A 26,885-nucleotide genomic window follows, 5' to 3' on the forward strand; every position below is an offset into this window, starting at 1 on the left:
AACATGGATAAAGAACCCAAACATGAAGAGATGTGTCAAGTGTTGAACACTGGTCAAGAGAAGCATCCTTCTCTGGGACAAGCAGTTCTGGCCAACCTGTGGGACTCTGTGGAGTCGGACACAGAGAGCTTGGCCCAGGAGAGAGCTTACCAACAGCAGCTGCAAAAACGCATTGGCTACCACAACCAAAACAAGCACATACTGACACAACAGGAGAACACTGACAGCTTCCAGCAGGGAGATGGTGAAAATAAAAATGCAAGTGATGATAAAACTGAAGATCTGCAGGTTTATGATAGCCTTGATGTAGCAGCAGACCCCCATGCCGAAAGGAACCCCACCCTGGTACACACTGAATATTTGGACACACAAATAGCTGACAGAGAAGGATCAAGGTAGGTTTCACAATTCTTTTTTTTTTCCCCAGCATTTTGCGGTTAAATTATTGTGTTTAAAGAAACATCAGGGCATAAATACACCCAGTATTAGTTAGTTTTGGTTATAAGTGTGCTCTGTTGCACATGAAACAACACATAATAATGATATAAAGCTGTAATAAAGACACCCTTTAAACACTTTTGTATCACTGTAGGAAAGTCAGAACTTCAGTTAAACAGGGATCTAGGCTAAATGGCCGTCCACCCCGAGCAATATAACCATAACCATAATGATAATGATGTGAGTGCCCACTAGATAATGTTATGTAAACAGTGGTGCAGAGCTATGCACTGCAAAAAAATGCATGTTGATGATCTACTACTGCTGTTACTTGCAAGGAGGTTGAGGAGAAACAAACAGAAAACTAGAAGGATATGGGTTCACCAGATTCTTCAAAGATGACAGGAATTGGGAGAATCAAATACTTTATTATGAGAGCTGTCATCTTTTGAAGACAAGTTTTATTTATACTTTGGTATAAGTCAACATCAGCTTGCTGACATTGTGGCGATGATGAAAGAGGATATCAGTAAAGACAAAAGCAATTTTAGAGACCCCATCAGTGCCAAACAGCGTTTGTCTTTATCTCAGGTAAAATTACTTTTTTGTGTAATCTGCAGCCCAATAAAAGGTAATATAGTTGTTAATAGTACTGACTGAGTGATTAAACCATGTTAAAGGGTGTTCCTAAATCCTAAGAAGCATTTTAAGCACTCCTGAAACTTAATTTTATAGGAAAATGTTCGTGAAATGTACTGATTATGCCCAAATTTAACACTGTAAATTCAGAGGATTTAGATCTTAATTCAAAATTAATTATTTAGCCTATAAATCATCATATTATGGTGATGTTTTTTAATCAACTCTAGGGACTCTTTCCTTTTCAGCTTCTTCTCCTAATAGGAGTCAACAGCACCATCTACTGGCCAAAATCTGCTATAGCCAGGGAGACAAATCAGTTATTGATGATTAAATTTACAGGAACAAAAACTAAAAGAAAACCAAACAGTAAAATAGTCTTTCTGTTTTGTGGTCTAAATTGGATGTTAGGATCTATGTTAGATGTGATGTCTAAATAAGACAGATTCTGATTAACTGTTAGCATTTCTATCATTCACCCTGTGATTCAGACGATTTCATTTTTGTTATAGTTGTAGTGTGGACTCTGCCATCCACTTGAGTAAGAACTATTTTTAAAAGGCCTTTTTTTTTTTTTTTTTTTTTTACAGTTATTGTTATTGTTCTTGGTGTGGAGAGATCGTTTCTTTTCTGGCCTCCATAGGGCCTCCAAAAAAAAAACCAACAGTGTGATGGTCTGTCTCTTACAGGTTCAGTATGTTATTCTAGAGAAAAGTTTAACATAGTTTATTGATGAGTCTCATCCCAGGTTGTCAAAAACACATGGTTGAATGGTAATGCAACGCAACAACCAACTTTTTCTTTTTCTAGAATTGCGTACTGCACCTTTCAATATTTTTTGATTTCTCTACACTGTCTGTGCCCCTCAATTCCAAGCCATGTGGTTCATACTGAAAATGCAAATATTTAAAAATGGGTTATAATGTGTATTTAAAAAAAAAGTCTGAATAATTTCGTAGCACAGCTGGTAACTGTAGTTTTTAGCAAATAGGCTTTTTTATAATTTAATTTATTAATTTATATGCATATTTTTCAGGTCATTTTCTTTTATTATTTTTTTTGTTTTACTTTGTTTTTTTGATCTATCTTTTGTTTCTTTTCTGTAAATTTTTTGGTTCATCTCCTCTTAAGTTGCTCATTGCCTTCTTCATAAATTTCTGAATGAAATGAAGCCAATTTCTGGAAGAAATTAAACCAATTTGCTCAGGTTTCTTTTATTCATATGACCACTTCTCATCCAGATTTATGCAGTTTGGCCAGACGATGGCAGTAATTGATGATGGTGGAGCTTGCAGTCTTTATTTCTTGGTGGAAAAAAATATTAAAAAAAGCCTATGTGTTATGTTTTGATCATGTTATCGGCGTTGCAAGCGTTGTGAATCACAATAATTCTATAAAACGTGGTATTATGTATGCTGTTCACCATTATGAGATTGGTGCCCGACCTTGTTCAATTTCTCCATTGAACTGGACTGTCATTGTCAAATTAATTGAAATTAAGCAGATAATAGTTTTGCTTAGATGAAACACAACAAGGAGAATGGCAGCAGCAATCAAACCTTTTACTTTTAAACAGTCCGCAGATGATAAAAGATAAATAGCCCTCATTCATCACTTAACAATGAAGTGGTGTCAGTTATTTGCTGAGATGCAGGCAGCGATGCTACATCGTAGTGAGATGGCCTAATTCAGGTGCTTTCAGAATAACAGCTTTCATTTGAGGGAAATTAGATTTTTGTTTTGTTTGGGTGGATCACAATAAGTGGTCACTCATGGTCCATTAACAAGGATGATTGTTGCCGCAGAGGAGATCTCTCTTTCTCTCTATTGAGGGAGCAGAGGTAGGCATCTATGGCGAGAACAACACCACATCTGTTTTTGCACTCTTGTCGACTCGTACTGTTGTTTCCCCCCTTTCTCTTTTTTGGCAGACACAGCCTGATAGTCATTTCCCTCCAAAATAGAAAAGGGGCATTCTCAATTTTCCCATCATTAACCTGCACAGATTGATGCCCACCAAGTGTGGTTCCGCTTCCAAAGTACATTGTTTCAGAGGAAAATGGCCGTGACATATTCTCACAAAAGGCTCCATTTCATAGAGCCAAGGCAGTGGACACAGTCCCATTCCCATCATGTTGTCATAGTCCTTGCCGCTGCCTCCTCAAAGCGGATAAGCCTTTTCACACATTGCCACTGCATAGTTTACAAACCCAATGGGCATTCCTCATTCAAGCGAAAGAGTCCTATTTAAGCAACTCCATTCATCCCCGGTAACTATATTTTACACCTACTTCACTCCAAATATTACAAAAAGATTTCTGAGTAGAGTCCGTATGGCCACTATTTTCATTCCCCATTCAGTGTTTGTCACAATATTTCACTTGCTTTTGTATTTAGGTGTCTGTATCCTGGGCAGGAAATATTAGGCTGGGGTGTTTTGCCAGTGCTAAAGGCATCACATTCAGCTGGATGTTGTCTATAATGCATTCTCCAACTTGTTTGAGTCTGAGTCATTAGAGAGACATCCCTTACCCTTTTGGCCTCATCGAAAGTGAAGGGCCCTACACCTAGCCCCCCCTCCCCTCGCCCTCCCCCGACACACAACATAACGGCAGGAGAATTAGGCTCTCCTCGTCCTCCCAGTAAGCACAACAAAGAGGCTCTCTGCTATTTATTTTAATGAGATCTTTTCATCACCATCAGAAAGAGCATTTTAGCCTGCAATTTTCAAGCCATTTCATAAGCTGAAAATTGCCGTTTGTGAACCATTCCCCTGCTAGTAGCTCTCAAATACGCTCTCATTAGTGAGCCTGGAGGTGAAAATACGAAAATTATCTGTAAATACAGACTCATAATCCCCCTCATCTGTTTCAATTTCAGAAGTCTCAGATAAGGCCTGGCACTCTTTGTTTGAGGACATCATCATTCTAATAACGGTCTAATGCCTCTTGTTCCTTTGACCTCTAAGGGAAGGCCTATGTGACATTCAGGTGTCTGGAAAACTTCCTTTAGATATGGAAATGTAATTAATAAAGCTACTTATTGACAATTATATCAACTACTAATGATATAATAGAGACTATAAAGACATATTTCTTGGATAACTCAATTTCTTATCTTCTATTTTGGACTGTTCTTAAATGGTTCAGGTCCTATTTAACTGGCCGGCAATTCTATGTGGCCCTGGAAGACTATTAGTCTGATAAAATTGACCTGACATGTGGTGTCCCACAGGGATCTATCTTAGGCCCCATTCTCTTCAGTCTGTATCTACTACCACTCGGCAATAGTATTAGAAATCACAGTATACATTTCCATAATTCCGCAGATGATACCCAGCTATATATCTCCATAAATTCACATGTAACTACATTTTACACAGGAATCAGTCCATTCTGATTAATATTGTTACTTGACAGAAAGACCTACTGCACCTATCAAAATGACCTGTGCCGCATTTAACTACGTCCACACAGGAATACATACTGATAAATATTTTTACCTCACAGAGGGACCTACTCCACCTGACATAATGGCTTATACCACATTTAACTATATCAATTCAGGAAGTACTCCATTCTGATAGATAGATGCAGCTAACAGAATGGGCTTGCCATTTTAACTACATTCATGCAGGAGATAGTACATTCTGATAGATAGTTGTACCTGACAGAATCACCCACTCAACATTTTACTACATTTATACAGGTAGTTGTCCATTCTGATAGACATGTGTACCTGACACAATGAGCTACTTCACCTGACAGAATGATCCTCTCAACATTTTACTACATTTATACAGGAAGCAGTCCATTCTGATAGATATTTGTACCTGTGCATATACACACACATAATCAAATCGATCAAAAACAGTACAGAAGTTGTACTAGTAGTATTAATAGCAATAACAATTGTAGCAGTTGTAGTCGTGGAAGAAGAGGAAGTAGTAGTAGCAGTACTTTTATTACTACAAGGAGTAGTAATAGTAGCAGAGGCAGTAGTAGCATTAGTAGTACTAGTAGTAGTAAAAGTTGTGGTAAAAAAAAGAAAAGCTGAATATTTTAAAAAATATAAAAAAAGTCAAAGCAGTAATGTGCTCAAAGTGCTGAATGGTTTAAAAAGTGTGCAGAAGTAGTTAGATGCTGAAAAATGTATGGAAGAAGCAGAATAATAAAGATCTGGACAACAATAATTGACTCTGCTTAGCATTAGAGCTACTGATGCAAATATTAGTCTCAGACTATTTTTTTTATCTTGATCTGTTATTGTCTGTCTTTATCCTTGCAGCCAGCTGCTTAGTGATGATGGCTATTCTGACCTACGCTATGAACCTAACTGGAAGACCAACCTAAGGGGAGCTGGCTGCCTTAATGAGAGTCCACACAGTTCAATTGAGGAATATTACCAAGTCCCTAAAAAGCAGTCCAGTCAGTCATGTGGTGAAGAACAAGGACTTGTAATAAAAGGAGGATACAGATACATCGTTGACACAAGTCCAGCTGTCATAGTGACTCCTCACATGGCTGGCAATGAGCCCAACCAGCCATACCGCTTACACCTACAAGATGATCAGACCAACTCAGAAACATCTCCCCACAACCATGCTTTACAACGTACATCACCAGAGGCTGACCACTTACAGCCACCAGCCTTCTCCACTAAAACTGAAAGTGACAAAAGCTCCCAGAAAGGACTCAGAGATAAGCATGAATATAGCTGTGACAGCACTGGGGATAATGTTAGCAGATCTCCTGGGCTGACAGAGGATGTACGTGCTATATCCATCCAAGAATTTAAGACCTACCAACAGCAAGAACTGAGACAAGGAGGGTCCACTCAGAACCAGCAAATGGGCACATTTCCTAAGGTTTCATTGAGCAAAAAGCCAGAAAAACCAACAGAGGACATAGTGGAACGCAACAAATTAACCCTGGGGCGCAACAAATCCAAACGTGGCTCCTATGTGCATATGCATGCACCTAAGCAGGAAACGCCTAATAAGGTTTGTATCTATCATAGACTTTTCTTAACGAATGATATCAGTTTATGGTTAAATGATGAATAATACCATATAATGAAAATGATCTTTTAAAAACTCTCAGACAGCTCTGTAACACAGCCACTCTCAGGCAGACAGGCTCTCTGTAGTAGCAGGTTGCAGTTACAGAAATAGACACCAGGAGCTGCACTAACATTGGTAATGATTCTTGGGCCACAAAGCTATTGTGGCTCCAGATAAGGTTTCATTGGACACACTATCGAAAGTAGTCGAAAGTAAATATAAAATACTTGTTTTTTTTAATCCCAGTTTAAATATTGGCAGATTACAATTATTTGTTATCCATCCTGTGGCCTTGTTTGGTGATAGATTATATCTATTACATATGCTGGCCTTTTTTTTCTTTTACAATTTAGGTTGTTTTGGATATGAAAAATCAGATTATGGATGTAGTTTTCACTATGGCATATGGCCATTTCATTTTCAATTCCAATAAATTGGTAGATTTAAAAAAAAGATAGGAGTAAAAAAAAGCTAGGGAAAAAGTATATTTACAATGATAAGAATTTCATGTTTGAAAATATGTCACAAAATAAAGGGGGATTTTAAGCGCTTTTCAAGGCCATTTTCTATTTGTTTATATTTATTTAATTTTATTGATTGATTGATTTTTACTAATTTTCAGATATTTTTCTTGTTTTTTTTTAAAACTAATTTCTTTCCTAATTTTGGGGTATTTTCTTCTTTCGGTGCTCACTGCCTTCTTCCCATGTTTTTGAAAGAGGTTTCAAAGGGTTAACTAATGGTGAGATGCTTTAAACACAGAGGTCAGTTCTGGGGCCTGTTGTTTCTTCATATTTTTCAGAGATCTGTATTTAGTGTGCACTCAGGTGATAAGAAAAGTAGCCAAGTGTTTAAATTTATGCCTGAAAGCTTCTCTAAGCTATTCTCACAGACCCTATTGATGGGCAGTTGCTTGAATGCAGCTTTTCCTATGAGCAGAATATAGGCCAAGATTGTCTGCATCTTTATTTATTTTTTAATCTATTTCCTTCTGCATAAGCCACATTACATTACTTGGTATCTATACGTCTTTTATTGTTATCCCAGACAACTAAGAGAATATCTTGATGTTTGCTCTGCCCCAGTCTGGAACATTAATTTGGCAGAGGAGCATTGCTGTTTTCATCTGCCTCCTTCCCCACCATATGAAAAGAGCCATGTCTGGCTATGCAGTGCTTATTATGAGTTGATGTGTACGACAAGAACATCAGAGACGCATGGTTACCAATAGGCTCTTAGACGTCCCTGCACCTGGCACAGTGGCATAATTGGTCGGGATGGCCCGCATTCCCCATTTGTTGGGCCACAAGACTGTTTTCTGGCTATAATACCCCCAACCATCTGAGCCCCAGCCCTCTACAATGTCTCATATCATCACCATTTACATAGTCAAGAGCCGTTAGCTTTGGGCAATGGTAAACAGAGCCAGAGCCTTCCCCTCTCCGGAACCCTTGTGTTTTGTCATTTCCCTCTGAATTCGCTTATTAGTTTTCCATTGCCCCGTCTCCCCAAAGACGTGTCTTACTTAATGGGGGACATAGGGCACAAAAGAAGAGGCACCAATTTGCATGTAGTCTATTTCCTGTTTCATAGTAGGATTAATCTATGAGTTGGGTGTGTTGTTGCAACAGTATAATGTATCAACAAAGCTGATCGGAAATAGGTTGAAAGCAAAGTAATTTTAAAACCAGACTTTAGAAACAAACTCTCCAAAATATATGATATCTGTGTAAAAACTGTAGTTTGTTGCAGCATTGTGATCAACCTGCTAACAGGGATAATCCATCCCAAAGCGGAACAAACACGATATTTCAACAAACTTGGGACAGATCTAAATTTGCTGTATGTGAACATGAGCAGGTTTCTTAAAAACAGAGATCCATTTATTTTAAATTCAAAAACATGGGAAGAGGGCAATGAACACGGAAAGAAAAAATTACCCCAAAATTGGCAAGAAATTAGTATAAAGTAAAAGTAAATTACCTTAAAATTTGTATAAAAAAAACAAAAAAGTGTGTAAAATGTATAATTCTTTAACATAATTTTAATTCTGAAATTATGGTACCTTGCTTTTTTCTTTTTCTTTTCTGAGCCATTTTCCCTAGCTTTTTAAAAATCATTTTTGGTATTGACTAATTTCTTGCACTTTGTGGAACACTTACCAAGCTGCTCATTGCCTTTTTTTTTTTTGTTTTGGACAAAGAAACTTGCTTAGAGTTCAAAAGTTTACGCGCTTGTGAAAGTCATCTGAAAGCAGCACAAGAAAAGTGATGTTGGTTTCCAAGGGTTAAATGAGATATTGAAGATCAAAGAAGAAAATTTTGAATTGTCCTATCCTCCACCCTGGATTTTTCAAGCATAACATTACTATAAAAAAGAAACAACTTTTCATAATTATGATAACCGCACATTTTATCACAAAGCTTTTTTTTCTCGTCCTTCCTTGTCTGTACTTCCTTTGCAAAAGATAGCAACACTCCATGTACAAATCACATCGGTTTCACAAATCAATATGAATCCGGGCCAGCCAATTGTTACCAGGCCCTTTAAAAATACCCCATTTGGTCTTTTGAAGAGCACAGCCATCTGAAGACAACTTGTGATAATTAGACATGTTATTAAATGTACACAATTTCCTAATGCAGCAAATGTTTAGCTCGGCCAAGTGGCAGAGTGGCAGGAGCAATGATTGGCTTCATCGGGGCCTGGGCCTCCTTTGATAAAGACAGAAGTAGCAGATCAATCTTGTGCTATTGCACTCACCCCTTAGAGTCCCTACTCCTCTCGCAGGCCCTCACTTCAAAGCCAGGGCAACATAATGTACAATCTTTTAATAGCTTTAGACCAAAGCTCTGGGGAGCTCTCTGCCACTGTATACCCTGCCTCAGTCTAAACACCTAATCAAGATTACCTGGGCTGGCCACAATAGCAGCTAAATGCAATTCAAGATCCACAGCCCCTTTGAAGTCTTCATTGCAAAAAGCAGATGTTTCCCGGGTACAGGAGGTAATACAGCTTGCCGCAATTGCCAGACTTTGTTGTGACATCGTCTTGCAGAGAAGCAATTACGAGCCTCCCAATTTAGTAAAAAAGATATTACACAGCTTACCATGCTCAAAATGCAATACAGGCTGGATCATTTGCTCCAGCTGATTGGGATGTTTATAATGGGTGACAAAAGGCAATGGCAGGGGGAATGGGTAAAGGTGAGAGGCGTAAAGTGTTTGTGTGCATGTGAGTGTGTACACTGCCGGACATGCAGTAGTCACTGACACCTGCTCCTGGTCTTCGAACAACTGCTCTATCCTCGTTGATCATCTGTAACACCACCCAAATATTTAAGTTTTATGACGTTTCAAAAAGATTCCCCTATTTAAGTAATACTCAACTTATGTCCTGCAGGCCAAATCTGTCCTTCGATAAAGTGCCGGGTAGTCTTCCAACCATTATCTAATTAACAGTGACAATGAAGTGATTCACACTGGGAATTGTTTTTGTACTTTGAGTACACATAACACGCCAGAGTGCATAAAACAGCATGTCCTAAATTACTGGAAACATCCTAAAAACTTAAATTCCTACAAATGCCCTACAATCCTGGAAATGTCTTGAAATCCTAGAAAAATCCTAAAATACAAGAAACATTCTAAAATTCCTACAACATCCTAAAATCTGAGAAATTTCCTAAAATCTGCAAAATATCCTAAGATCCTCAAAATGTCCTAATATCCACAAAACATTTCAAAGTCAGAGAAATGTTCTAAAGTTTCAGAAATATCCTAAAATCTGAGAAACATCCTAAAATCCAAAAAAAGGCCAAAAGTCTAAGAAATGTCCTAAAGTCGAAGAAACATCCTTAAATCCTAGAAACGTCCTAAAATCTGAGAAACATGGTTAAATCCTAGAAATGTCCTTAAACCCCAGAAATGTCCTGAAATCCTGGAAATCCTAGAAACATCCTAAAATCCTAGAAAAGGTCCAAAATCCTTGAAATGTGCTAAGATCCTTGAAATGTCCTAAAATCCTAGAAACGTGACCTAAAATCTGTGAAACATGGTAAAATTCTTGAAATTACCTAAAATCCAAAAAACAATCCTAAAATGCTAGAAAAGCCCTAAAATCTGAAAAACATCCTCAAATCACATGTCCTAAAATCCTAGAAAAGTCCCCAAACCCTAGAAACATTCTAAAATTTTTGAAATTTCCTAAAATCTTTGAAATGTCTTAAGAACCTTGAAATGTCCTAAAATACTAAAAACAGCCATGAAACGTCTTAAAATTCTATAAATGTCCTGATATCTTAGAAACTGCCTAAAATCCTAAAAATTTCTGAAAATCGGGGAAATGTCCTAAAATCTGAGAAACGTCCTGAAATCCTAGAAACGTTCAAAAGTCTAAGAAATGTCCTAAAGTCCAAGAAACATCCTTAAATCCCAGAAATGTCCTAAAATCTGAGAAACATGGTTAAATCCTAGAAATGTCCTAAAATCGGAGAATTGTTCTGAAGTCCTAAAAATGTCTTAAAATCCTATAAACGCCCTAAAACTCTAGAAATCGGAGAAAGATCGTTAAATCCTAGAAACATGTATGGATGTGCTGCAACTGGCCCCTCACCTCCTGTCATTTTGCAAAAGTGATCCCCAAGCCAAACAAATTGACTATCCCTGCCCTATTTAGTCACTGGGTTCATGTATAGCTCTGTTAATTACCAAAAGCATAAAAATGCACTCAAAAGCCATGCAACCTACATACTGAAAGAACACAAGGTCTATGTGGTTTGTCCAACAGTGCCCTGCATTATAGCAGCATCTCAGCCTATTATATGCAATCACAAACACACTTATTGATGGATATGTTACAGCTCGATCCACTCATGCCTTGTGACCTTCATCTATTCAGGCTGACAGAATTAGTGGCATTCAGTGCAAAAGTCTTCAGCCTGTCAATACCATCGATCCACTCCGATGGTCCTCTGCCGCTGAGGGGAGTCTTGAAGTTAACGAAATGATTTTCATTACACCATTAACAAACCATATTTCCATGCTGCAAACGGCTACATTAGGAGCTACTGAAACAGCAAATTGATGTAATATGATGTGGCTGAAGAGGGCAGGCATTGACAGTAATGGGTGCAGTATTGATACACCAGAGTAGGTGCAGTGGTGTAGGTTTTAATTAAATATTTTATTCTTTTTTACTCCAGAGGCATTATGTTTTTGGGTTGTCTGCCTGTCCGTACATCCCATTCTCATGAACACAATAACTCAAGAACACCTTGAGGAAATATCCTTAAATTTGACACAAACATCTACTTGGACTCAAGAATGAACTGATTAGACATTGATAGTCACAGGTCAGAGGTCAAGGTCATTATGACTCCGTTTGTCTCATTACCATGAACATGATATCTCAGGAAAAGCTTGAGGGATTTTTTTTTTTTTATTTGGCACAAAGTTCACTTGGACTCAACAATGAAGTGGTTATACTTTGGTGGCCAAAGGCCAAGGTCACTATGACCCTACTTCCCTATTATTCTCACAAAAGCAATATCTCAAGAAGGCCTAAGGGAGTGTTCTCAAATTTGGCAAAACCGTCTGATTGGACTAAAGAATGAACTGATTAGAATTTGGTGATCAAAGGTCACTGTGACCTCAAAAAACATGGTTTTGGTCATGACTCATGACAAGTATTCCAAAAGGTCAAAGGTGAACTTCACTGACAATCACTGACAATAACATCATCTGTGATGAGTTTAAAGATGATGCTCACAACATGTGCTAATGGAGGATGGCGACATTGTACCGCTGCCTATTTACTGGTGCTTACCAAAGCGTTGGCACTCCGATTTAGTTTAGCTCATGCTTTATTAGAAAATAATTGTAAGCATGGCCATTCTCAGCTTCGTAATTTTAAATCTTTTTCCGAATACATTTCACAAATCAGTAAACCCATTGGTACCTGGAGCAACATCAGTTTTCTTGTGCTGCTTTCAGACACCTTTACAAGTATTGAACCCTGAGCATATTGATGTGAGTTCTTTCAAAAAGCAGGTGATGAGCAACTTGGTGAGAAAAGTTTTACAAATTGCATGAAATTTGTAGATTCAGAAAATTATGTTTGAAATTTTTAAAAACTTTTTAAAGGTCATTTCCTTTCCTTTGTTTGTTTTGTACTTTCTTTTTTTCTCTTTTATTACTATTTTTATTTTACTAAATTTATTTTATTTTTTACTAATTTTAGGATACTTTTCTTTTTAATCATTTCTTGCTAATTTGGGGGGTCATTTCTTCTTTTGTTTCACATTGCCTTCATCCCATGTTTTTGAAAAAGATCAAGCCAATTTGCTCAGGTTTTTAAGGGTCAACCTGTTCTTCTCTCCTCTTATTTGGATGTCTGATAGCACACAACTAACACTTAAGTTTCATCTCATCAACAAAAAGAAAGAATACATTTTGTCATAGTTTTTATTATCAAAGATCTATTTCAAGATCATCAACCTCTCATTATTGTTGTGGACAAAAGGTTGTTCATGATCATGTTTCTTCATAGTTAAATTAACACTGGCCAAGTCAGTACTGTGAAAATCTAGTTGGTTTTGCAGTATTGTATGTATGGAAGCTTATTTGCCTGAGATCCATCAGGGGCCACCTAGCTGCTGCACAGTGGGGGCACTTTCAATCATTGATGGCATTGTTGCATTGTGGCTTGCCAGAGATTATTTAAAAAATAAAAACAGTAGTGGGAGTGAAAAAGGAGAGGATTGGAGAAGCATTATTATTTTTAACACTTGAGCAGCCACCTTAACACTGCCAAGGAGATGAGAATAAATATCTTCCCTCTGGAACAGGCAAAGCTGGTGTTTGCTAAATCAGCAGCATTAGATGCATGAGACACTTGCTCACAGACCTCCTGCTAAATAATTTGGGCAGATCATGCAAAGAAGAGCTCCAGCCCTTCTTACACCTGGGAAAGAATTGTTGTTATTTAGAGCTCATGTTCGTTGTTGTTTTTGTGGTGTAAATAGGGAGATTGAGAGGTGATGCTTTGTGCTCCACCCCACCTTTGGAAAAAGGCCAAGCTATACTTTGCAAGTTAGCATATCTCACAGGAATGCAGAGGATTTAAACACTGAACAGCAGCAGTGCAGTCTCTGGATGTTATAATGATAAAAATAAGGCCCACTTTTAGAGAATAAACATCCCCAATCCGTACATACTTGGTGGTTGGGCAGTTCAGGAAGGCGTGTTTTAAAATATTCCAGGTTTATTCAAGGCAGTTCATAAAGTGACAAAGCAGCATTCTGATAAAGTTATTAATAACTTTCAGAAACATACAATAAATACAATTTAAATTCTCCTCTCTCTCTCTCGCTCTCTCTTAAAGTCTCTTCCCCTCTCTTTGTCCCTCTCTCTATCTGTAGCTCTGTTTTCTTTAAGCGGCTTTCCTTTACAGATTTGTACAAAACTTAAGTGATGTTTTAGAAATGTTGATAAAACACAATTGCGAGATAAATGCGTTTCCATTGAGTGATGTCATGCGACTTCTCCTGTGGTGATAAGGTTCCAAGAAGTATGGCGATGGATGTTCAAAACATTAGCAGCTTTATTTCTATTGCAGCCACCACACTAGCCATTACTGTTTCCAGTCCAAGGCCACGTAGGCGTGTTGCGAGTGATAATGGAAAGGCAAGCCCCTTATATGTGGGAGCGGCCACATATGAGAGATTTCTGGGAGGTGATAGTCCACGATTTCACAGAGGAACTGTGAATTCAAAACTTACAGGTTATACGCTCAACTTTTGGAGTTACGTGTTACAGTAACACGTCTTGTAGCACCTGCTGCATCATGCCTGAGGGAGCCAGTTTCACATTCATCATGTGACCTATAAAAGCAAAAAAGTATTTCCATTGCGCTTCTGCGAAATATGGCTTTTTCAAATCGCCTAAAATGCTACCTCATGCAAGCATAAAACTTTTTTGCGATAGATGGGAGTTTTTTCAAAATTCCATTAAGCATATTTTATATTACCAATGTTAAATTTGCAATTTAAGAGTTACTGTAAGCCCGCCTTGTGTCTCTCAAACAGCAAGAGGCTTTATCATCGGTGCTGGTGCACTCAGGCTTTCAGTTATTTGACTTTTTACCAATAAAATCTGTTGATGCCCAACATATTTAAATGTCTCAGGTGTCAAGGTCCAGTAAAAACATTTCCCTCTGCAAATATGTAGGCCTAACACCATGTTCTGACAACAAGAACATGCCTCTCTGTCCACACTGAATCCATTACATATGTACTTCTGTAACATCAGGTAAACAAACCACGTAAGTTATCGGCTGTTCCAGACCATACTTATGACATAACCAGTAAAAAGATGGGTGAGTAGTGGCTGTCTTCCACTGTTTGTACTTTTTGAACAGAAAAAAATGTGTTTTATATTGTGATATTTACTGAAAATAAGGTGGTCATTACCAGAAACTTTCAGCACTGGTTTGTGGATTTGTGGTTCAGGTTCAGGCCATTGATTAAGGTATATGTTTAAGGTTATGCCAATTGACTAAGCAGAAAATGTTCTCTACTCTACCATGTTTTCAAGCAGGATATTATATGAACTCAACTGTGTCATCCTCCAGCACTCAGTCTTAACTGTAGCTTCCTTCTCCTAAAACCCCACAATGCTTTGCTCACGACCATTCATGTTATGATCCTGTTCTCTAAACCCTTTACATCACTGCACACTAAAGTCACTAAGTCCTTTAATCAATCCTGTCTGTATCAGTACCATTTAATTGTTTGGATATTCTACATGAATGAAAAAATGTAATCCTCAAACTGTTAATCCTTCTCTAACCCCAGGTCACCCAGATCAGCAAAGGGAAGAAAGTGCGGCAGAAAGAGCACCCCAGCCCCTCTCAACAGCAGCAGTACCCTGCTGGGGTAGTCAGAGCTGAACGGGGAGACTGTCTGAGCTCCCCATCGGAAACACCAGCTGCTATCAGTCAGCCCAACCCTCAAAAGATGACCCCATCACAGCCTTTGGTCCCCGCCGTTCACCCAAACATCCAGCTCAACTCCTTATCCCAGCTCCTTCCGTTCATCCAGCAGAGGGGCCAGGATGACATCATTAACTTAGCATCTCTTCATGGTTATACTGATTGGAGCCCCGTCCCTGAACCTGAACCTGCCTTGTCCCCGGGATGTCAACAAATGAACCCAGGAAAATCTCGGAAAGGGTTAAAGGCACATTTTCACCACCAAAACCTGGAGGGTAGCCCCAAACAATGGCAAAGGTAAACTGCTTAAACTGTTTTTTTTTAACTGCTCAAAGATGAGATGTTACATTTTAAAGATCCTATTGGGAAAATTCGATCACTGCCACATCAAATAATACCAGTCAGACCGAAATGCCAGACACATTAGAGCAATCATAACACAGCAGTTATATAATATGATAAATGACAGCAAATTTGTGGTTTATGTAAAATGACTAGCACTGAGGTAAAGAGAATGAGTCCAGTACACCAGTGTATCTAATACACCACGTGAATAACTTTTTTGTCTGGTCACTATTGTCATAGTGTCATCGTTTTAACTATAAACTGTTTACAAAGATGGACGTCATGGCAGCTCTTCAAAAGTGAAGCCAGAACATCTCGAGTACTCCCTTGTGGCTGGCTGCAGTTACAACATAATTCCCACTCCCATCATGTTAGTGACCGGGCAACATGTTCTCATTCCAAGTAGTCACATATTGCCACTTTGTCAGTGGACTTTTATGTCTACTTCATCTACTGTTGATGTTCCAAGATGCTGCAACCAAAACCGGGATGTCAACAAAAGCACATGATTTGGATTAGGCAAGAAAAGCATGTGGTTAAATTTAGGAAAGAAAAGCCCAAGGTTACGATTAGGCTACGTCAGTGTTCATTAGGTAATTTATCACAGCTAGTTCATCTAGGATTTGGGCAGTAAACAGGATGGTGTGTCGGTCAGGATACAGGAATGAAGATGCGGAGATGTAAATTCTTCATAGAACTGTGCTGTGTTCCAGTATATTTATTGCGGTAGTTAAAATCAGTATTGTCATCAGTCTGTGATAACAAATAAAATAAATCCCCATTAGGAACTGACATATAAACAGCAACAGGGAATAAACTACTTAAAATTATGAATAAGGAAATGTCTCTATATATACAGTATGCATAAACGTATGTACTAAATTAACCAACCAAGACTCAAACATAAATAACAATAAGCGTAAACAATCATCTCAACAGAATCAATATCTTAAAGTTGCATATATATGAGAATATTGTTTCTCAGAAAACAAATTTAACTTATTGACCTGGCTACAAAGTCCAGTGGTGGCACCCTGTGCTTTAAAGAGGCTACTGCAATGGCATCACACCCAATAGAAATTACTATAGCCGCTATTAAATTAAATCCACACATCACGGTGTGCAAATGTGTGCTTAAAATTACAAATATAAACAATGCTGCAACAGGTTTGTGCATTTCGTCATCCACTTCATACTGACACGACTGAAACTGGATCACACAGGAACAACAGGTATACGTGACCCTGAATCTCAATGACAGGAACACCCCTCACTAGAGCCCTCGCTAACTTCAACACAACTTCAACACAATGTCAAGCGAACGCTAGTGCTTCCTTTATCATCTCTGATGCCCAGCAGATACGACTAAAAAATAATAAACCTTAAATATAGTCTGAGCCTTTAATACAAACGGCACATGGTAAAGTATATGCAACAAATGCACATGGTTAGGACAAGAAAGGACATCATGGTTTGGCTCTACATTCATACGGTATGTAAACACAGGGCTTCCAGGCAAAAGTCTGGGTTTTGTTGGACCCAGTCACCACCCCTCCTGCCCGCCCTATAGTGGCTTTCGCGGTCCTTCTATTTTGTTATTCTCTGCAGCGTTTGAATCTGTCGCAGTTCAACGGCATATTGTACGGCCACGGCAGGTTCTGTTCAGCCGCATTATCAACTGACACCACCTGTTGGCTTAAAATACTGCCACTACAGGTGCCGTTTAGCCAACGGCAAGTGTATCATTACACCGTGAAAGGTTCTGTCTGGCCACAATTCAAACTGACCCCACTCTGCCATGAAAACAAGCTTTTGGCGTTCGTATATTACGCTGAAATCACAGACAAAGCAGCTCCATTTGACAACTTTTGAATGGCAACTGGCTGGATTGGGACATGGGTCAAACATAAAACCCAAAAGGACACACACACACAATTGCATTTTTAAGGATGATTTCGGTAATATAAGGTAGTTCTTACCACCCTGTTTGTTCAAGTGTTCATTTTTCTGAGTTTTGTTTTAAATAATAATTTGATGCTATAAAATGGGATTTGAAGTCATGATTGACAGCTGTGTATGCCAATCAGTGTGCTCGTAATATATGGCGCTGCTTGTGATTGGTCAGACGGATGTAAGGGGGGACCCCAATATCGCTACTGCACAGACTCTGGCCTCGAATGATGTCATGAGCACAAGATGGCTGCAGCTGTATCCGGAATATTTTGGCTTCATTGTTGTACAGTGGAACTAGGTGGAGATGCTTTGTCCAGCTTTATATATTGTCTATAGTTTAATCAGTTAAAAAGTTTAGTTCAGTATCAAGCCCCACAAAGGATACATGCAATCAGAATACACAGTATGCCTGGTTTGTTTTTTACAACACAAACATATTCATGATTATAACAAGGCAGTGGAATAAAACAATACTAGTAAAGTATTCAGTATTTATCCACCAATAACTTTGTTTTTCAGGACAACTATGCTAAAAGGGCTATTATCCAGTGAAGAAGGGGATCAGATGTGGAGTCCAAATGAGGTTCACACTAAACAATTCCACAAAAACCTTCCCAGGACACCCACCACCCCTTCGTCACTGGGCTCAGGTGGCTACACAGTTCTGCCCCCTATACGACCATCACTGACAGGGGAAGAGTCTGACCTGAGCCCTGGTCAGAGTGTGAACACAGCCATTCACAGAAGCAGCTCTGACGGCTACCTGGTTCAGATGCAGAAACAGAAGCAGCTGAGGGCAAGGGTCACTTACAAGGTTGGTGTGTCTGCAAACTTCATTTGTATACTTAAAGGAGGGATACTGAGTGTTTGACTTGTTTCTAATCAGTTTAGTTTGTCTGCCATCTAATCTGGGTTGTTACATAGATAATAAAAAAAACTCCATTTAAGTATTTGTTTAAAATGCATGCATTTTTGAACTGTGTTTAAACAGAGCTCAAAGGCCACAAAACCCACTCTACACACACTGAATAATTATGTTCCAGTTTCAGAAATAAGAAGTGATTATGCAGTTTCACAAAAGTAACACATAAATTCTTCAGTTGAGTAGCATTCCCCTTTAATCCCCACGTACACGAGAGGTTACACAAATAAATGCCCCTTTGAAGTCCCAAATAATCCCCTCAACTCTCTCCATGCAGGGACAGCTTAATCCAGCAGGAGAGTTCTGGTGACTAAGGGCACATAACATCAGGTTAATTGTCTAGCTCCACTAAGCTCCACTTAATTGCCATAAGATGATGACTATATAAAGCACAGAGCTGCAGGCTCTGAAAAGCCATTTAAAGATGTGTTAGAGGATAAGGTGATTAGAAGGGAGAGAGTCTGTGAGGCGCAGGGCCACTAAAGATGCCCATTTGCATTTAATGATTTGGCTGATGTTTTTTTCCCCTCTCTTAGGCCGGAGATATGGTTGCTTTTAACCACGCATTTGTGTAGATAACCAGCTGCGTCATGAATGGAATTGTTTTTATACTTGTCCATGTATTACTAAGCAAATCTCCAGGGCTGAAAAATTAAGCCAACATAGATGTGACAAAAACTTCAAGAGGCTTTTTCCAAAATTAGTCTATCCCTAGAGACCCCAATGTTAAATAAAAACTTAACAGCTGAAATAAAACATGTGTACAGCCTGGTACAAATAAGGTTCTTGGTCTCTATAGCTAATTTCTCTGTTCATGACATCTGCACAGGGGTTGAATTTCTATTTTAATCCTTGTCATTAAGGTCAAAGTTATGCATAGTTATGCATCAGTTTATTTGTGCTGCATTCAAATGCCTTTCACAATATATTTAAACCTTTATAACCTGAGTGACCTGGTTTGATTTCTAATAAAAAAATCATGAGAAAAAAAGGCAATGACTTATTTAGCAAGAAATGTCCCCAAAATTGTGCGAAGTTAGTAGAAGTTAATAAACAGTGACATGAAAAGATTAATATTTATAAAGACAGAGGATTATAGAAATAAAATTAAATAACATAAAATAAAATAAGTCCAGAAAAGGATATTTATAATTTTTATAATTATATTTGTAAAACCATATTACAGAAGAAAAAAGGATATATATATATGTAGATATGTATTCTTCGTCTTTTTTCAGGGTTTTTTTTGTTCCTTGATGTTTATATCTTTTTTTGCTAATTTCAGATAATTTTCGTGTAACCATTTACTAGCTTCTTGCTAATTTTTGAGCCGTGTCTGGCCAAGTTGCTCATTGCCTTTTTTTTGGAACAAACCAAACCAACTCTTGCTTGTAATCTGATTAGTAAATCCAGTTAGATGTAAAAAAAAAAAACAAAAAAAAAAACATGCTGTTATTCCCCCCAGTCTCTCTCTGCCTGCTTACCACTGGCTGTTTACAGTCCTGTAACTTCTCTCTCTACCACTACGTGTCCCTGTGTCTTTGAGCTTAGCTGCCTGTTCCACCAGTGGAGACCGGAGACTGAGCTCTGATGGTGCGTGCTGTGCACTACATACAATGACTTTAATTGAAGGAGGAGCTGCTGTATTAATGACGGTATTGGATAAACCGTGGTATATCGTAACACCATGATACCGGCCAAAACTACTCTAAACATTGCATACAGCTTATGCCATAATATAAGAAGATTATGTGATCTCTTTGTGCTGAGATTTCTCACCTTCCCTGATAGTAACTACCTTAAAACATGGCTGGCCATGCTCTTGGCAAATCATACACCCAAAAAGTCCCAAACAACAGGCAAAAAAGGGAAATTCAAGCATGTAACAAGACAGACTGATTATATTGATAGTGTATCAGATTCTTTTTCACATCACCTAACAATTGAGTTAAGTAGACCAAAGAAAGGCTAGAAAGCATGATTATGTGCTTAGAGCTGTATTCACTCTGGAGCCTCCACATATTCATCCTGCGGTGGCCAATACTTCTCCCTCTCTGACCTCCCATCACTCCCACCATGTAAGCCATCATGTCTGACAAGATTACAGACTCAGTTTGTAAAGCAGTCTTGCTGCAGTGCCTGGGCGTGAAAGCAGATGAGCGTGACTTAGGGGTTGGAGAGAGAGGGGAGAGGGCTTGGAAAGAAAGGAACCCTGTTGTGTCCATGACTGATGGCTAAAGCAAACTGGAACTGAAATCATTTATTAGTCCCCTTTTGTTTGGGGCAGCTTGTGGATTGTATACAGCCATTCACATATGATGACACACACGCAAACCATGACAGACAATATGCTTATCTCCAGATTCGATACCATCATGATACTTAGGTGCCTATTGGATGTGTATTGCAATTTTTGAATGTTGTGATTCAAAATTGCAATTTATTGCACTTTTTTAACACTAGCCCAGACTGTGTATCATGAGGCATATTTCCAAAAGCAATGCACATGGCATGAAGTCTTTATGACTTTTATTTCAGCAGCATCATATATTGCCTAGAAAAGTGGTAAATAAACTAATAACTGTTTTTATGGTCTTGTTTTTAACAGTTGTATTCCTGAAGAGCACTTTGTGACCTTGCTCCATGAAAGGTGCTATATTAAATAACTTTACTTACTTACTAAAAGGTACAATACAATAGAATGAAACTGCTACATTTAGCTGTGCCTGCAGTGTTTCCCGTACATTGATTTATTATTGGCAGATTCCCCAATAATAATACTGACCACTTACTGATTTTGTATTTGTTTTAGTATTTAACATTGGTAAGTCTTCCTCATTGATTTGCTCAGCCCCTGGCTTTTCTCCAGGGTATATACGGTCATGAAAAAGCCTGGAAAAGTAATGGAATTTGCAAATAGCAATTTCCAGGCCAATGTTTTGGAAAACTAAATATACACTGAAAGTTCTGAAAAGTCATGGAAATCTTTTTCACAAACCTGTATAATAACACATGATGTGTCTAGGTTGTGTCATTATGCGATGGAAATATGAAAATTAAATGATACTTTGTTTTTACAGTTTCCGCCTATGATAAATGGTGTCAGTTTGGTGATCTTGAAAATGGCCAATTTTTTGGGGGGGTTTGGAAAGGCATGTTTTTTTTCAAAAATTAGCAGTGAAATAAATACAAAATACCACATTTACATTTAAAGTTGTGTGCCCCACCACTAAGCCAAAAGGAGGAATGCTGCAACATGTTTGATAAAGACACTGTCACTCACACTGAGGCTCTGTCTCGCCATGTCCATGACATTTATCTGTAATTTGGTTATTAGTGATTTTTTTTCAATGCACCATTTGAACCCAATGACGGACATCAAAATGGATAAAAATTGCAGTCAGGAATTTATTATTTGGTGCCATTTTGACAGCCTTCAAAACAAATGGAATTCAAAAGTCAGCTTCAAATTAAGTAATCATAAGTGTCATTTGATGTTTCTCTCACGTTCTCTCTCTCGTTCTCTCTGTCTCTCTTTTTCTCTCTCTCAGGCATACAGTCTTAAAGACTACAAGCAGCTAAAGTCTGATATAAATCTGCGAGGTCTTGGACCTGACTACACAGCCATTGAAAAGACAGTAAGTACTGACCTGCAACATCAGTCACTGGCACTTATCCACCAGTACAAGTTAGATGGGTTCATTATCTCCACAAGGCATAAGTATGGAGGACATCATGCATTTGGTCTTGCATATGTGAGTGTGTGTTTCTGTCTGTCTGCAGCTAATCTGGCATACTACTAGGGCTGTACCCAACTCAGATTCAGAACTTTAATACAAATATTCAACGGTTCGGCTTTTTTATAAAATCTTTAAGTTTGAAGGGCCTTAACGAGACATTCACTGCGACAGCAGCATTAGCTAACGGTGCTAACAGTAGATCACAAATGCACAAGATCAATTTTTGCAGACACTTGATATCAAACAGCCAGAGGGTGTTTTGTACTAAGTTGCTGTGAGCTGTAAACTCACCACTTCTTTACCTTACGGTGCAGTACTCCCTCCGTACTGCTGTCTGCATGTCTGCAGCTGCATGTACCAAAGAGTAGTGTGAGATAAATTTTGTTTCCCCATTTTGATTCATTTGTTCCCTTATTTTGGTTAATTCATTTCCTTGTTTTGGTCTATTAATTCCCTCATTTTGATGAATTCATTCCCTCATTTTAATTATTTTATGCGCTCAAGATAAGTGTAATATTACATAACATTACAGAGAGCCAGCACAACAGACCAGCCTTTATCCTCAAAGTGTGAAGTTTACTACGACGCTGAAGATAGTTTCAAATTCAATAGTTAAGGAGAAAGTTAAGGGAAACGTAATTTGCAATGCTTAATGACCGCAATTCTTAATTTTGCACCTCCTACTGTGGTGAAAGCTTTTTTTGACATTTCAGGTATAGCCTCAACATTGTCTGAAACCAACCTTCAAATTTGTGAAACCATCTTTTCTCATTTCTAGTTGTGATAATGCAAAAAAAAAAAAAAAGATTTCACTGCAATTTTCTAATGTAGGGAACACTGAACCAGGTCTAGATCAAAAATGACTATACTTAAGTGGGAGGTGAAAGATTATTTAAACACAGTGTCAGATTTGTGAAAGCTATACTGGGCTGACAGTAACTGACAAACAGGGACACACACATCTGCCCCTCTGACGTCCATGTCAGCTGTCCAGTATATTTTTACATGCATTTATTCGTTTGAGAGCTTTTCAGATATATGACATATGAGACAAAAATTAATCTGCTTACCAGCATCTACGTTTTTTGCGCTCTACATTTGAGAACCTCTTTAGACTTTTTTTTTTCTAGACAAAAAAAAGAGAAAAGATAATAGAAGATGATGCAGAAGAACACAATACAAAAGCTGCCCTACATACCAGGATGTTATTTGCTTTTAGGCAATATCAGCTATAAGGAGTGACTCACAGACACACAAAAAAAACGTGATTAGAATTTATTTGGACAAACATGATTGGCTGTTCTTTCAGTCAGCCTCGTGTGCCTAAATCCTGATATCCACTAGTGTCATTATACCCACTGACCCTCTCCGTATTGTCCGAGTTCATCATTTAAAGGCTCCCATGCTGTCCCACAGATAAAATGACATTTACAAAGCAAACGAGAGCACCCTGTAGAAGTTAAGTGCTTTGTGTTGTGATGTATCTTTTGTTAATTCCCAGTTGTAAAAAGTGAGCGTGTTTGGCCAATTTACACGAGATTGAGGCCTGGGCATCTCCAGGTCCAAGCCTATTAGTGAATGATATGTGTAAATGTTGATAGGCCCGCTGAATGGCTTGCTGTTTTAGGTTTTGTTGTGCTGCGTGGAGAGGCTCTGCCAGGGGGGATGCACAAAGAGAAGGGCCTTAAGGGAGAAATGGCTCAGTTAATTAAACCCCCTTTTATACTCTGCTTCTATTTCTCTCTCACTCCCACTCCTTCACCATCATCATGCTGAGAAAATGAAACGACAGAAGTTGTATTCAAATGTGATCCGCGAGCAGAACAAAAAGATAAGGAGGATTCCCTTTCTACTGGCCAAGGACCTGGAAGGCAATGACAAGAAAGTTCCCAGGATAAAGGTGCGCGCGTGCACGTGTGTGTGTGTGTGTGTGTGTGTATGAAACCAAGCATATGTCTTTTTTCACAACAGGCATGTTTGCTTGGCTAAGCAAAATGACAAAGGATGAGTGCATGAGATTATAGAGACTGTCACTATGGTTCCAACCTGGGACCTGTCTTACAAAGCCTTAATGAGGGACATCTGTTAGTGACTTATCTGGTTTCACTGAGCATAACACTGCTGATTGTAGAATACAGGTTCCACACAGCTAGTGAGCCAAACATTATTTTTCATTAGTACTGTTTACTTAATGTTGAATAACGAATTAATGCATAACTTTATAGTTGTGCTCTTACTGTTTGTATATTTAATTACACACTATCAGTGTGAATCAGTGTAATCAAGACAAAACATACTGACATACTGACTGACATTAATATACTTAGGCTTGGGGGTATCTAATGTTTCAAACCTTCATACCTTCCTGAAATTTCACCAGGATATTCTATATAACGGTGAGTGCACTACTTTTAGCTTTTCAGGCTGACAAATACACAGTAGAAACCCACAACATGTTAAGAAAAGTACCATTCTCACATACATTATCTTTATTAAACAAAGAAATGTAACTGTATGCCTTTTAAATTCAACTTTCTTGCAGTCGCAGAATACTCACAAGGCTGAATTGCCTCAGAAATTCATCATAACACACTTCATTCAAGCTCGACAGAAACAACATAAAACTCACTCAAACCGTCTTGGTTATTCTTGCTAGTAATTAGTTAGCAAGTCCACTGTTCCAGCAATCACCAGCTCTGGTCTGCTCAAAATAAATCCGTAATTCTCCAAGTACGATGTAAAAAACATGCCATTATTCCCAATGGTATCTCTCTGCCTGCTAGTCGCAGGCTGTTAACAGATCTATAACTTCTCCCTCCACCACTAGGTGTCACTGTGTCTTTCAGCTCCACTGCCTGTTCCACCAGTTGAGACCAGAGACTGAGCTCTTGTGGTACATGCTGTGCACTACATACAATGAGTTTAATAGAAAGAGGAGTGCCTGTATTTATGACAGTATTGAAAAAGATACCTTTGGGATTTCTAAATACTCCGGGTTACCGTATTAACTTATGCATTAATTCATTATTCAACATTAAGTACACAGTATTAGAAAAATAATGTTTTGCTCACCAGCTGTGTGTTACCTTTGATCCAGGACCAACAGTGTTATGCTTAATGAAACCAGATAAGTCACTAATAGCTTTGCTTGGGCGGTATTGTGGTATTATTATTATAGATTTGCTGTATATGTAAGTCAATGTAATCTCTTTCTCCCTCTCTCTTACTCTCTTTCTGTCTTTCTTTCTTTAAATCTTAGGCCTTGGAATATGCTAAGACTATCGCTAAACCCCCAGTACAGTCTCAACCAAAACAGAGACAGAAAGACCAATCCGAGGACTTCATTGAGCACACTCCATACACAGAGGATTTGGGCAACTCCCAGCTGGAGATCCTCAGAAAACGGCATGAACAAGAAAAGCAGGCTGTGGCACACTTAAGAAAAGTACACGCTGTCTGAGGCACCGTGCTATTTGCGTCAAAAGTCTGCGTAACCAATGTTCTCATAGATATTTGTACTGCAAAATGTAGGACACAACATGCTGCCTCATTAAATTTGCTAGTCCTCGTGTCACATTGACCTTCATTACCACATACATGTTCACATATTTTTCAAAATAATTACCAAAGGATAGATATACTCTCAGTCAGAATCTGTGTTACTTTTAACATTGTGTGTCAGCAGGTCAGATTTAACAAGAAATTAATTTGAATACGTATTTTCGCTATTTGATTTAACCCAAAAAAGATGCCAGAGAATAGGACTACAATGGTCATTTTAAAGCTTGGATTTGGGATTTGTGCTTGGCAGATACTGGAGCCATAAAATATCAGAACTGCCAACAACATACTACAAAAAGACAAATTAACCACTGAGACCTAAACTTCTTGAGGTTTATTTTTTTTACTCAGTTTTTATTGGCTTTTACTGTATCTAAACACTCTGAAATTGGAATCACTGCTAAACTGTTTCTACTGTGTAAATCTCGATTACAGTTCTTCAGTGTTGCAATGTTTGTATCATTATTTCCACCATAGGATTTGATCATTGTTTTATTCAGTCTGTTGATTTTTGTAGCAGCATGGTAACACAAAGGCTGTGTTCACACTACCAGTAGGCAGGTTTCCATTAACCCTCAAACTGCGCAAACTGAAATTGTTAATATAAAATATGCCTTATGGAAACGTCAATTTTGAGAAAAAAAAAATCCCATTCAATGCAAGAAAGTTTTTATGCTCACATGAGGTGGTATTTCAGGCAATTTGAAAAAGCCATATTTCACAAAACTGCAATGGAAACACTTTTTTGGCTTTTATAGGTCACATGATGCTATGGCTATGTGCTTGTCAGTAGGAACTGGCTTCCTCATGATGCAGCAGGAGCTATCATCTGGTGGTTCTGAATCCACAACTCCTATGTGAAATCATTGACTACCACCTCCCAGAAATCCCTCATACATGGCCGCTCCCACGTATAAGGGGCTTGCCTTTCCATTATCTCTCGCACATCACGTCTACGTTGGTGGCTGCAGTAGAAATGACATGGTGTTTTTAACATCCATTGGCGTGCTTTTTAGAATGTTATCGTGAGAGGAGAAGTCGCAGAGCATCCCTCAATGCAAATACGCAAATCTGTAATAGAAAACTGACAAAGCAACAACGTGGCTAGATACATTGTCGCCAAGTCATCAATAAAAATTTTAAAAAGCACTTGATGGAGCAGTTATGTCGTCATGATGTCTGCTTCTTGGAACAAAGTACCTTGCTTCAACAGGAGTGTTTTAGAAGAATGTGC

General features: G+C 38.4%; 1 protein-coding gene across 1 annotated transcript; it reads left to right on the forward strand.

Moving 5' to 3' along the window:
* Positions 1 to 25,550, forward strand: jhy (junctional cadherin complex regulator). The gene is made up of 7 exons (XM_042499623.1): positions 1 to 395; positions 5,365 to 6,079; positions 14,994 to 15,427; positions 17,948 to 18,242; positions 21,902 to 21,987; positions 23,861 to 23,990; positions 25,350 to 25,550. Exons 1-7 carry the CDS (start codon positions 4 to 6, stop codon positions 25,548 to 25,550), a joined length of 2,253 nt encoding a protein of 750 aa, XP_042355557.1. The 5' UTR covers positions 1 to 3.
* The last annotated feature ends 1,335 nt before the right edge of the window (positions 25,551 to 26,885 follow it).

The sequence above is a fragment of the Plectropomus leopardus genome, chromosome 13 (genome assembly GCF_008729295.1).
Source record: "Plectropomus leopardus isolate mb chromosome 13, YSFRI_Pleo_2.0, whole genome shotgun sequence".
Classification (NCBI taxonomy): domain Eukaryota; kingdom Metazoa; phylum Chordata; class Actinopteri; order Perciformes; family Serranidae; genus Plectropomus; species Plectropomus leopardus.

Excerpts from the sequence above, each read along its gene's own strand:
- jhy (XM_042499623.1), top strand. The coding sequence starts at position 4 with ATGGATAAAGAACCCAAACATGAAGAGATGTGTCAAGTGTTGAACACT. Across the intron at positions 396-5,364 it reads GCTGACAGAGAAGGATCAAG|CCAGCTGCTTAGTGATGATG; the intron begins GTAGGTTTCACA and ends TTATCCTTGCAG. Across the intron at positions 18,243-21,901 it reads GGGCAAGGGTCACTTACAAG|GCATACAGTCTTAAAGACTA; the intron begins GTTGGTGTGTCT and ends TCTCTCTCTCAG.